At 39.0% G+C, this 13,281-nt stretch overlaps 1 protein-coding gene across 14 annotated transcripts in view; it reads right to left on the bottom strand.

Moving 5' to 3' along the window:
* LOC105476893 (synergin gamma) overlaps positions 1 to 13,281 on the bottom strand; it is a 95,119-nt gene that overhangs the window by 35,719 nt on the left and 46,119 nt on the right. For all 14 annotated transcript variants that reach the window (XM_011733201.2, XM_011733207.2, XM_011733205.2 and 11 more), the window contains 3 exons: positions 11,563 to 11,681; positions 10,979 to 11,041; positions 2,409 to 3,353 (listed from right to left, as the gene is read on the bottom strand). In XM_011733201.2, the coding sequence (XP_011731503.1) occupies positions 2,409 to 3,353; positions 10,979 to 11,041; positions 11,563 to 11,681 (1,127 nt within the window). The remainder of the gene's footprint in view (positions 1 to 2,408; positions 3,354 to 10,978; positions 11,042 to 11,562; positions 11,682 to 13,281) is intronic.

The raw sequence follows: 13,281 nt of genomic DNA, 5'->3' as shown, positions 1-13,281 counted from the left end.
ATTAAAATACAAAGATTTTCAATGTCAAAGAAGAGCTACTTTACAGGTAGGTAGGTAGGTAGCTACAGAAGTCTTGCTAACCCTTTGAAAATGTCACAGATGAGGGTCAGCTCTTGCTGCCAATAAAACCATATGATTTTAATGACTGCACGGCAAGATGCTTCAGTGCCACAGATTAAATTTAGTCGGGGGGAAAAAGCAGCCTAGTTGAAATTATATGCAGCAAGGGCTCAAAGGGTTAAATGTAATATATGCAGAGAAATCAGGCAATGTTATCAGTATTATCTACCTTCCATACAAAGAATTATAGCAAGAGTAAAAGAGACAGTATCCCCTTCAGAGTTAAGTTAGGGCTTCTAAACAGGATTAAGGTCCACAGACAGCAATCTACCAGGTTTTATTCTCTCTTCATCAGCTCACTTCTTATTTCTCCAACAAGAAGTACCTTTAACCCTCAAACTAAGAGAGCAAGAGATACTGTGGTGAACATGAGGATAAAATAAAACCACATTACTCTGAATAAGTCCTTGCCATTTACCCTCTACAATACGTTAATGCAGCAGTTTTGCACAACAGCAATATAGCACATTGGTCAGACATCAACCCCTTTTAACAACCGCTCTAAAGGGATACTGCTCCTTTCTGACAGGAGGTTTACAGATCAATGGGAGGAAACAATCTGTTTTAAGAATATCCTCCAACTGAAGAGAGTTAGCTTGAACATTACAGGCTCCAAGCTGGGGATGTTCCAAACATACATAAAAGAACATGAGCACAGAAGAGATTATTTTAACAGGTCAATAAGAACAAGCTTGGTCAAAAAACCAACCTCCAAATAAAATGGGGGGAAAAAAGACACCCCAAACCTGGATTAGACTCATTTCATAAAGACATCTAGCTTGGCACTGTGAAAGAATATAGATTCACTTTCAGAAAAATAGTTTCTAATTAGTAGCTTCAGAGTCCAAAAGGCTAGTATACATGTTATGAGATTTTTAAATAAAAATCCAGTATTGTTCAGAAAACAGAGCACTTTGCAACCAACTGCTGTGGTTCAAGCAGCTCATACAAAAAAACAAAACAAAACAAAACAAAACAAAACAAAAACCCAAATCACTCTATCAAACAGCAGCAAAAAAAAAAAAAAGAAAATTTCTGAGGAAAAGTACAAAAAAAGGAAAAAAAAAAAGAAAGTAGACAGTCAAGGGCACAGGAGCTCTTCAGACCGCCCACTGCATTTGAAAAATACCTTAGCAAGTAGCAACATGAAATATGCAATGTCTCTGCTAACTTGCTCCTGATTCAGCACCCTGTTTAGGAATACCTACATTTCCAGAGCCAAAGGATGGATGCAATTTTGTTTTCCGACTTGCAAATTTGACATATGCAAAAGCTATAGGACTTGACAATTTCTGCCTGAATCTGTAAACTTGGAAGTGTCTCATGTGTCCCTCCCTAGTTAGACAAAACCAAACCTTTCATATGCATAATACATTTTCTAGAATAATACAGTGATACTGAGATATTTCTCATTATTAAAAGGCCACAAAATAGGTTTATCTTTCTATATACATATCAAAAAACAAAACCAAACAAAAACCAGGACACTTGGGAATCTAGTTTTTATGACAGAAGTTGAACTAGAGAGTAAATTGCTACATGTAAATCCACACAGAATTCAGAGGGCTCCCTAATACGATGTTTTCAAACATTTTATCAGAAAGTTAGCAGTTACCCTATTCTAATATCTACAGATTTGTTACAACTTAATATTTCTAGTAACAGAGTTAACACTGAAAACAGCTCCTGGATTCCACTGACAACACACGCCCTCCTCTTTGCCAGACCCTGACATAAAGAACATTCATATATAAACTCTTTCTCTCTTCTTCTCTTAAAGGGATGTGGCAAACTGCACTACAAGTGGTTAGAAATTTTTACTTTCTTGGCCTAACGAGAGTTAGTTTCTGTAAATCCAACAGAATACTATACTGGCAGTTGCTGTGTATACCCAAGAGAAGAAAAAAGGAGAGGGAAACAATGATTTTACTCACAGAAATGGAGAAACACTGCTGGCACTGCAAAAGTCCTTATCAAATTTCTGGCAATGTGGGGTTCACTTAGCAGTGAGTTTTTATGTGCCTCTAACACCAAGCTGGTGCTAGATTTCAAAAATAAAAATATTTTAGCTACCCAATCTAAGTTCCACAGTAGCCACAGTATCCATATATGCAAGTATCCATAGAATCAAATTTAATACTGCTTTAAGGAGACTGGCAACAAAGAGGTTGATTATTAGAGATTCATAAAGATAAAGGGCCAGAGCCTTACTCATGTAAATCAACACCCGCAGAATCATCTTTGAAATCTACAACACCATCACCAGAGCAATCTCACCAATTCCTCACCTGCAGCAGGAGGATGCTGGCCACTAACTGTTGGTAAATCCAAAGAGCTATCAGACATGACATGCTTAAGATCTCCTCCCACATCAGCCAATTTCATGTCAAACTGAACAGAGAGTGCATCTTCAGAGTCCTCCTTGCCAACACTGCTGCCACCAATGGAAGGGAGATCCAAGGACTTCACTGATGCAGAGTCTTCTTTGGTGTGTCTGAAAGCCACTGCTTTCTCTCCCAGGGATTTGTCCGAGTTTATGGAAGAAAATTTACTGGAGTGGAAGTCAGCAAAATCATCATCACTTTTTCCTGAAGGAGTGTTATCTTTCAGGTCTTCAACACCTAGTCCAGATCCTTCCAGAGAAAGTTGTCTGAAGACATCATACTTGGTAGACACAGCAGTTAGGTTTTGTCCACCCTTCACTGTGCTGCCCATGTTGCTGGTTAGAGGAACGGGACTGGCTTCCTCTTTAAGGGCATCATATTTGTCATCCGGCTTTTGCTCAGATGAAATAGAGCTATTACTGAAAGCCATAAAATCTGCAAAGTCATCCTGCTCCCCAACAGGTGGTAGACCAGAATATTCCCCAAAAAGGTTGAATTCTCCAAACTCATCAGCCAAACTAGAAGTTTTCGTTGATGCCAATGCTGTCGTAGCAGCAGCAGAACCTGTTGACTGTGGTGTGGAAACTGATTTTGATGTGCTAAATGCAGCTGAAAAAGACAATGGTTTCTCGCTGCTGCAATTAACTGAGGAAAACATATCTAGGTCTGCTAAGTTCAGAGGATTTTTCACTTGTGTTTGTTGTTTCTGTTGTGTGGTTCCTGAGGGGAAGGATGGTGGAAAAGTTTTGTCTTTTGTCGGTGGCTCTAGTGGTGATACACTATCGGCTGTTTTAAAATCGGTGAAACCATCATCAGTTCCTGCAGATCTGAATTCTGCAAAGCTTTCTCCTGAAAGAAAAAATACCACCCAAAAATAGGAATGCTGAACTGAAAACCATATAATGCACAGCATATTAAACTGCAAGCATAATTTCACAGACTTTTCTCCACTGACTTGACATTACTTAATAATGTTTATAGTTTAAACCCTATCGAACTACACATTTGTTTCCACACTGAGGTCTAGTGACACTGAAATAAACAGAAATCAAACTGAAAGTACCTGCCAGTAACATTTTCATTTGCTCATGCTTTTAGTGTGGGATCTCCCCTAGCTCTAGATCCTACAGCTGGCTAAAAGCACTTCTCTCAAGACTTTTTGTTCCCACAGCTAGCCAACCAAGCAGACAATACAATAAGAAATAGGGTTAGAGGTTCTTGAAGAGAGGCATATTAAAATAGTGGCCCTTTAAAGATAAAACATGTTACCTGGTTAAAAAAAAAAAATCAGAGGTACCAATGAAATATTATGAAAAATCCTACATCTAATATTCAGGATGGACAACACTTGGTTCAGCCGGGCACTTTAAGAATAACCTTAGATACTATGTGGTCTTGCTCAAGTAAAGGAAGGCATTAATTTGAAGGGAGCTTTGATGACAATGTTTGAAAAGGTTCTATTTATTTGCAAAGCATTCTAGGTGGGGCACACTGTAAAGCAGCTCCTCACCATACTCTCTAATAAGCTGAATCTCACAGAAAAAAAAGTCTCTAAGCACTTGAGCTTTTCTACAAATTAGCTGTCTCACTGCATCAATGAGCACTTATTTTTATTTATTAAAATTCAAAAGGATTTGAATAAATACCAACTCTATTATAACAAAGTTTTAGAAGTTATAATTTAGACTTTAGTTTATATTATGCTACTCTGAGAATGGAGTAACTGACGGAATTTTTTTTTTTTTTTTTTTTGAGATGGAGTTCGTTCTTGTTGCCCAGGCTGGAGTGCAATGGCGTGATCTCGGCTCACTGCAACCTCCGCCTCCCAGTTTCAAGCAATTCTCTTGCCTCAGCCTTCTGAGTAGCTGGCATTACAGGCATGCACCACCACACCCGGCTAATTTTGTATTTTTAGTAGAGACGGGGTTTCTCCATGTTGAGGTTGGTCTCGAACTCCTGACCTCAGGTGATCCGCCCGCCTCGGCCTCCCAAAGTGCTGGGATTACAGGCGTGAGCCACTGTACCCAGCCTTTATTTATTTTTTATTTTTTGAAACAGAGTCTCGCTCTGTCGCCCAGGCTGGAGTGCAGTGGCGCAATCTCGGCTCACTGCAAGCTCCACCTCCCAGGTTCACACCATTCTCCTGCCTCAGTCTCCCGAGTAGCTGGGACTACAGGCACTCGCCACCACGCCTGGCTAATTTTTTTTTTTTTTTTTTTTTTTTAGTAGAGATGGGGTGGGGGAGGCCAGGATGGTCTCAATCTCCTGACCTCGTGATCCGCCTGCCTCGGCCTCCCAAAGTGCTGGGATTACAGGTGTGAGCCACTGTGCCCGGCATATTTTTTATTTTTTAATAAAATTTCTTTGGCCCATGACACAGTTCTCAGGAGATCCTGAGAAACATGTGTCCTAGAATTGTTTATTTTGATATTCTGGTTAAATAATGTGGGTACTTATGTACTTCTCATAAATAATTAAACAGACTCAGTTAAGATACTGATAAAAATTTAGGCCTGTGATTCTTTTTTTTTTTTTCTTTTTTGAGACAGAGTTTTGTTCTTGTCACCCAGGCTGGAGTGCAATGGTGCGATCTCAGCTCACGGAAACCTCCACCTCCTGGGTTCAAGCGATTCTCCTGCCTCAGCCTCCCAAGTAGCTGGGATTACAGGCACCTGCCACCACGCCTGGCTAATTTTTGTATTTTTAGTAGAGACGGGGTTTCACCACATTGGCTAGGCTAGTCTCAAACTCCTAACCTCAGGTGATCCACCTGCCTTGGCCTCCCAAAGTACTGGGATTACAGGCGTGAGCTACAGCGCCCGGCCCAAGGCCTGTGATTCTTAAAAGGTTTCTATATTCTTTATTATCAAAGTAACGTTATCACTCAGGTAGAGCGTCAGGATGCAGATGATCTCAGTTTTCTAATAGCACCTGAAGGTCTACCATAAAATCCACTAGGCTATACCAGGTAATTAAAAACTAGAGATAAACCAAATGTAAATATAGTTATGCCAAGGCCAGGCACAGTGGCTCACACCTGTAATCCCAGCACTTTGGAAGGCCCAGGCGGGCGTTATCACTTGAAGCCAGGAGGAGTTCAAGAACATGGAGAAACCCCATCTCTACTAAAAATACAGAAAAATTAGCTGGGCATGGAGGCACATGCCTGTAATCCCAGCTACTTGGGAGGCTGAGGCACAAGAATTGTTTGAACCTGGGAGGTGGAGGTTGCAGTGAGCCAAGATCTCACCACTGCACTCCAGCCTGGGGGACAGAGAGAGACACTGTCTCAAAAATAAAAATTTAAAAAAATATATATAGCTATACCAACCAACATCATTTATTATTTAAAAAAAAAAAAAAGACTGCCATTTCTGGAGGTTAAAACTAAGTAAATTAAAATAACCAAAATCCAATGCTTAAATTGGTATATAAAATAATGCAGGCTTAAAATATACTGTGCTTGGGCTGGGCACGGTGGCTCACGCCTGTAATCCTTGCACTTTGGGAGGCCAAGGCGGGTGGGTCACCTGAGGTCTGGAGTTTGAGCATGGCCAACATGGTAAAATCCCATCTCTACTAAAAATACAAAAAATTAGCTGGGTGTGGTGGCAGGTGCCTGTAATCCCAGCTACTTGGGAGGCTGAGGGAGGAGAATCGCTTGAACCCGGGGGGCAGATTGCAGTGAGCCGAGATTGCACCATTGCACTCCAGCTGGGGCAACAAGAGCGAAACTCTGTCTCAAAAATAAATAAATAAATAAATAAATAAATAAATAAATAAATATAAATAAATTTAAAAAATAAAATATACTGTGCTTGTAACAAGATATATACTTGGATATAGAAGATGAAAAAAAAGCACCAAAAACAATACAAGCTGATTTTTCCTCCTAACCTGAGATAGTTAACCAATTCATCACCATAATTCATCAACACCAAGGAATTCATCTAATAAGAGAGGAACAGCACTCAGATTTCCTGTAATTTATATTTGTAAGACATACCACTAGTAAAACTCAAGTCAATTTCACAAACTGATAGAAGATGTAAAACTTTTAAAAATCACCCTAGAATTTTAAATTAGTAGTATCACTGATTATATCTGTATTATTTCTGTAAATGTAGAGGTAATAAGTAGCCATTTTTATCACAGCCTAAATTTTTAATGCATTGCTTTGAAATATCTGTGAAATTGACAAGTATTGCTTTGTTTGTGTATTTTAATCACCACAGCAAATTACACTTACTGATGAATTGTAAACTTTTCCAATGGAAATGTAAGCTGGGTGAAAGGGTTAAAAGGAAATAAAAATGGGTGGGTTTACAAAGGGAATTTGTTGGCAAATAAATTAGTCACAGTCAATGGAAGCTTGTCTATCCGAAGGCATATTAAGCATATTATTTCATGGTTAGCTTTTTGGTTAATGTCTACATACTCATAAGTTTCCCTCTCCTGTCACTTTTTAGGCTCTAAAAAATCTCAAAAGAATCCACTTTTTTGCTAAAACTTCAATAAAAATGTGCCATTTATTTATAAAGAACATTTTCCTCATTTACTTTAATTTATGGCTTAAACTGTGGAGATGGAAAAAAGGAAATATTATTAAACTCTGTCATTCAGTAACCTAAGCAACCCACAGCTCTGAACACAATACTATAAGATTCTTCATAAATTCTAAGATACTAATGTACTTTAACAAAGTCAAATCAATGTATTTTTAATGAGTATAAAAAAGATATCATACCATTTAGGAAAATAAAATCTATTCTCCTAAAATGAACACAGTTGGTAACTCTACTTGGAAGACCTTAGAATTAAGATAGGAATGAAAGCAGGCAAATGAAAATAACAACAATCTGGAACTTTTTTTAAAAAAGTACTGAAATTTGGTTGGCCATGGTGGCTCACACTTGTAATCCCAGCATTTTGGGAGGCTGAGCTGGAAAGATTGCTTGAGGCCAGGAGTTCAAGACTAGCCTGGGCAACAGAGCAAGACCCCATTGTGATGGTGCACATCTACAGTTCTAGCTACTTGGGAGGGAGGCTGAGGCTGCTTGAGTCCAGGAGCTGGAAGCTGCTGTGAGCTATGACTGCACCACCGCACTCCAGGCTGGATGACAGAACATAACACTGTCTCAAAAAAAAAAAAAAAAAGTATTGAAAAAGCAGGACTAAGGTACTGCTTACATATTGGTGGCACCACTGTCTTTTCCTATTGTCTGTTACAGGAATACATATTATGGTCATTAATACCACATTACACAAAGAACCCTCATGTTAAACTATGTGCTCTTTACTCCAAACTTGTCTTGGCCCAAGTGTTGATGAAAAAACATTGCTAGGTGCAAATAAAAACCTCACAAGTCAAAAGTTCCCCCTCGGGTTTATCTCTGTTACTCCCACACTGTTACTCTGTTTATCTCTGTTACTCCCACTCTGTTACTCCCACTGTGTATCTGATACTGAGGAAGAAATGGCTATTACATTCTAAAAGCTTGGATGAAACACAAGGAAACATTTCTAGAACCTAACAGTTAAAAGAGGTTGAATATTTTTATAAGAGGTGGGCTTCCCTTTTTTAGAGATGATTAAGCAATACAGTTCCTACCATACCTACCCACCATCTCTCCCCAACCTAGCAGAAGGGTGGAAATAAAAGATTGCTGAAGGATGTCCCAAGTCTGAGCATTCAATATGTAAAGATAGAATGTGGTATTGCTCCCAGAAGGAAATTCTCATTAGAGTATACACATTTCATAGCATGCATAGTTAAGCTTTCGAGAACATACTTTGACCCATGGGTTATCTAAACCCTACACATCATGTTTACAGTAGGATTTAACCACAAATATAACTTTCGGTTTTTACATATATGACTCTCGAATGATCATTTTATACTCCCTTGTACTCTAAGTCTTACTATTAGAGATGGTAACCACATGTGCACATAAACCCCTCTCTTCATCTTTCTCATCAAATTACAGCCAATCTTGAAAATCTTGTAGAGTGGTGATTCAGTTTAACGCAAGCCAAGTATAGTAACTGATCACGCATTCTTACTGGATGAGTGTGCAGATGACTGAATATTGATGTTGGCATCCTTGAACATACTAAGTGAGCATTGTTTGGTTACTGCTTCTGTTTGAAATGATCCTGTGTTTTCGTTGTGGCCCAAGTTTTGAAGTGCTCCTTGCCATTCCCTTTCTTTCACAGAGCTCTCACTGCTCAAACACGAGGGATCCAGTAAAATATGAGTTTGGTTGAGTCCTGCTTACCCCTACTTGGTCATCTTTTTAGGAATCCAATGTTTCATATGTTTGTTTTAAAATTATTTTTAGCTGATGTTCATGAAGAAAAGTGAGTACCTATAACCATGCTACTACTGAAAGAAAATCCTAGCTAAGAAGGTGCATTTCTGTATGAGAGCTGTGTCATATCAACCTTTGGGCTCTCTACTGGAAAAGTAGAATCAAATCTTATATAACGTCTTTTTAATTGTACGCTCTAGTATTATAGATGTAAGACAGTACTATATTATACCTCTGTGAATGTAAAGTACCTTGTACCTGCTTTATGATATGTAGCAGTGACTATGCCTTAATCAAGTTGTTTTTAATAATGTTATTCTAGAATGTGTTATTTCTAGATCATGAGTGAATAGCTAAAAAATAACAAATAATAATGGTACCAGGTACTGCAACAGTAATAGAAAAAAAAAATCTTGAAAAGAAAAAGACTGGCCAAGTGTGGTGGCTCACGCCTGCAATCCCAGCACTGTGGGAAGCCGAGGTGGGCAGATCACCTGAGGTCAGGAGTTTGAGACCAGCCTGGCCAACATGGTGAAACCCTGTCTCTACTAAAAATATGAAAATTAGCCAGGCATGGGGGCAGGTACCTGTAATCCCAGCTACTCAAGAGGCTGAGACAGAAGAATCGCTTGAACCCGAGAGGTATTGGCTGCAGTGAGCCGAGATCATGCCATTGCACTCCAGCCTGGCTAACAAGAATAAAACTCTGTTTCAAAAAAAAAAAAGACTAGTTGCTGCCTTTACAGTCCACAGATTGCTGTACTGCTAATACTTCAAGCCTCGTTGAGCAGTGTAATAAATCAGAGTAACCACAGCTCTCATTTCACAAGGGAATTTAACTTGTCATACAAGCTTCCCATGAAAGGGAATGTCCTATCTTCAAAGGAAACAACACTGATTTGGAATTTGCCCCAAATTTTATTTTATTTTTATTGATTGATTGAGATGGAGTCTTGCTTGCTGCCCAGGCTAGGGTACGGTGGCACAATTAGGGCTCATTGCAGCCTCCACCTCCCAGGCTCAAGCAATCCTCCCACCTCAGCCTCTCGAATAGCTGGGACCACAGGTGTGCATCACCACACCTGGCTAATTTTTTTTTTTTTTTGTAGAGACAAGGTCTCACTATGTTGCCCAGGTTGGTCTCAAACTCCTGGGCTCAAGCCATCCTCCCATTTTGGACTCTCAAAGTGCTGGAATTACGGGCATGAGCCACTGTGCCTGGCATGCCCTAAATTTTAGAAAATAAGTAATTCTCAAGTACATTTAACTCCTTGTAATTTCCAGAACTATAAGAAGTAATCTTATTTCCCTTCTATTAGATAATCCCCCATTCAGTACCTACCTTTTCTTTTTTTTTTATGATCTTGGCTCACTGCAACCTCTGTCTCCCTGAGTTCAAGCGATTCTTGTGCCTCAGCCTCCTGAGTAGCTAGGACTACAGGCACGTGTCACCATGCCAGGCTAACTTTTTTGTATTTTTAGTAGAGATGGGGTTTCACCATGTTGGCGAGGCTGGTCTCGAACTCCTGACCTCAGGTGATCTGCCCAGATCAGTCTCCCAAAGTGCTGGGATTACAGGTATGAGCAACTGTGTCTGATCCTATCATGATATTTTTTAAAAACAGTAGCTTTTTTTTTTTTTCTGAGATGGAGTCTTGCTCTGTCACCCAGGCTGGAGTGCAGTGGCACAATCTCAGCTCACTGCAACCTCCACCTCCTGGGTTCAAGTGATTCTCCTGCCTCAGCCTCCTGAGTACCTGGGACTACAGGTGTGCACCACCACACCCGGCTAATTTTCGTATTTTTAGTAGAGACAGGGTTTTGCCATATTGGCCAGGGTGGTCTCAAACTCCTGACCTCAGGTGATCCACCTTCCTCGGCCTTCCAAACTGCTGGGATTACAGGCATGAGCCACTGCCCCTGGCCTAAACACAGTTGCTATTATTAAGGTTTTCTGAAGTAGAATACTTTAAGAGTATCTATTATAAACATCACTACTATACCATATTGTTTTATCTATTCAGTTTTTTTCTCCTAAACACACAAACACACACACACATGCACACACACTAAAATAAAGGAATGCCATGGAAAGAACCATCAAAAATCCCTTTTTTATTAAAAATGGAAATAATTTATTCTTTTAAGGACTCAAAAACTTACCTAAAGGTTTATTCTCTGCTGTCTGTTCGAGTTCTCTGAAAGCACTATATTTATCACCAGGATCTATGACAGAAAGGACAGAAGCTCAATTAAGGTTAGGAATCCTGAAATTACAGCTCCAGGAAGTCAGGCAGATTGGTTTAACCAAACACTCTTTTTTTTTTTTTGAGAGAGTCTCGCTCTGTCACCCAGGCTAGAATAGTGCAGTGGTGCGATCTTGGCTCATCGCAAGCTCTGCCTCCCGGGCTCACGCCATTCTCCTGCCTCAGCCTCACAAGTAGGTGGGACTACAGGCACCCGCCACCATGCCCGGCTAATTTTTTGCACTTTTAGTAGAGATGGAGTTTCACCGTGTTAGCCAGGATGGCCTCGATCTCCTGACCTCGTGATCTGCCCACCTCAGCCTCCCAAAGTGCTGGGATTACAGGCGTGAGCCACCGCGCCCAGCCGCCAAACACTCTTAACATGTGGTATAGGCATTTTACACATTTAGCACACAGAAGACCACCACTTAAAGATTCATACAATTTAAATATTATGCAATTTAGCATTCACAAGTTTATGAATTTACCCACTGTTTTTACCTCCAGGTGGAACAGTATTTTCAGAGGACTTGTCAGCTGCAATTCCTTTAAACACAGCATATTTGTCCATTGAAGGCAATGTTTTAGTTCCGGGAAGTGGCATCAACAAAGAAGGGGCACTAAAGGAAAAACGAAACATGTTTTGATGACATTGAATGCTTCCTTTATCATCAAAAAAGAAGTTCGAATTAAAATGGCAAACAGGGATTTCATTAAAACTCATGGCTCTCTGCTTTAAAAGTTAGAAACTATATAGTATACATATACACCACAAAGAAAAAAAATGTCCTTTTTCTAAAAAAAAAAAAAAAAAAAAAAAACAGATAAAACACATTACCCAATCATTTTTTTCTTAATTAAATGAAGAGGGGTCAGATCCATGCTGACTGTCTAAGCACCTCTTTAAGCCATAATAACTGGAATGGCATTGGAAGTAGGTTATTAAAGAATGATGACTTCCTGCAATTTTAACTTAAGGTCCATAAAACTACAAAAGTGAACTGTTCCACATATGTATACTCAATATTTTAAAATAAATCATGTTAACCTTAATATAAATTATTATCTTCAATGGGTTCAGAGTGCAGAGGTAGAACAGTTAAGATAAAAATCTATTTATGAAATGTTGTCCAAGACAAATGTAAATTGTTCTTCTTCTGACTGTACTGCATTGCCTACCAGTAGAAGTGCACACATCTGATAAGCTGCCGTAGAGTTAATACAATTTGCATTTTTACAGGGATCACATCAGCGGTTTCAGAAGCTATCTTTGTAACAAAACAACAATCACTTCAAAATTAGATAAAGATACTTTTGCCTGTGGACATATTTCATGCTGGATGGAAAAGTAGCGTAACGAGTAGTATCTGTGTGGGTAATTCTTAGAAGGCTTAAACACATACTATAAAAGCATTACTTTTTTTTTTCTTCTTCTTCTTCCCTTATCAGACCCGGGCAGCTCCCTGGAAGAACTACCTTTACATATGAATGACTACATTCCACCACTAGTTTGTGTCATTCAATACCATGCATAAGTTATATAAATGGATTTCTATTGAGTTCTTTGCCCTGGAGCAAAAATATTTCCACAGTCATTTAAATCTTCTTATCAGTGGCTTACAAGCAAGGTAAAAACTAGGCTCTGGCAGCTGCATGCTAATGGGGTACACAGTCCTTTAGGACTTAATGCCATCAAATATTATGATTTCACATCACCACCAAACAGCTGCTACATAACTGATCTTGACAAATGAAATAAGCCATCATCTATACATTGTAAGTTGACTTTTTAAAAGTTCCATAAGTAATTAAAGTACAATTCACTGTACAGGATGTTACACGGGAATAAAGGCAATTAACATCTTAGGGGGAAAAAAAACCCAAAAGTTGAATGATTTCTTTATTTTTCATGATCCTCCAACTTTAGCTATGGCCTTTTAAGGCTCATTGGTAAAAATCTTTCTACTACATGTTACACTTAATTGATTAATTTTAAAATTATATTCACAGAATTGGGAAAAAAAAAAAAAAAAAAACCAGGATCTTCAGGGTAATGAACTACTGCTTGCTGATTAAAGTCAACAAAATTTCATTCAAAAAAGTTATGACTCAGACTGTAATTTTATGCACACTGCAAATGAGTATTTCATTCCAGTTCTTTCTCTGAAGTTATTTAAAAAAAAAAAAACACTGTAATCACCATGAAAGTGTTTATGCCAG

The sequence above is a fragment of the Macaca nemestrina genome, chromosome 17 (assembly GCF_043159975.1).
Source record: "Macaca nemestrina isolate mMacNem1 chromosome 17, mMacNem.hap1, whole genome shotgun sequence".
Taxonomy (NCBI): Eukaryota; Metazoa; Chordata; class Mammalia; order Primates; family Cercopithecidae; genus Macaca; species Macaca nemestrina.
Note: the sequence above shows the minus strand (reverse complement) of the source record. Positions and strands in the feature narration are given on the sequence as shown.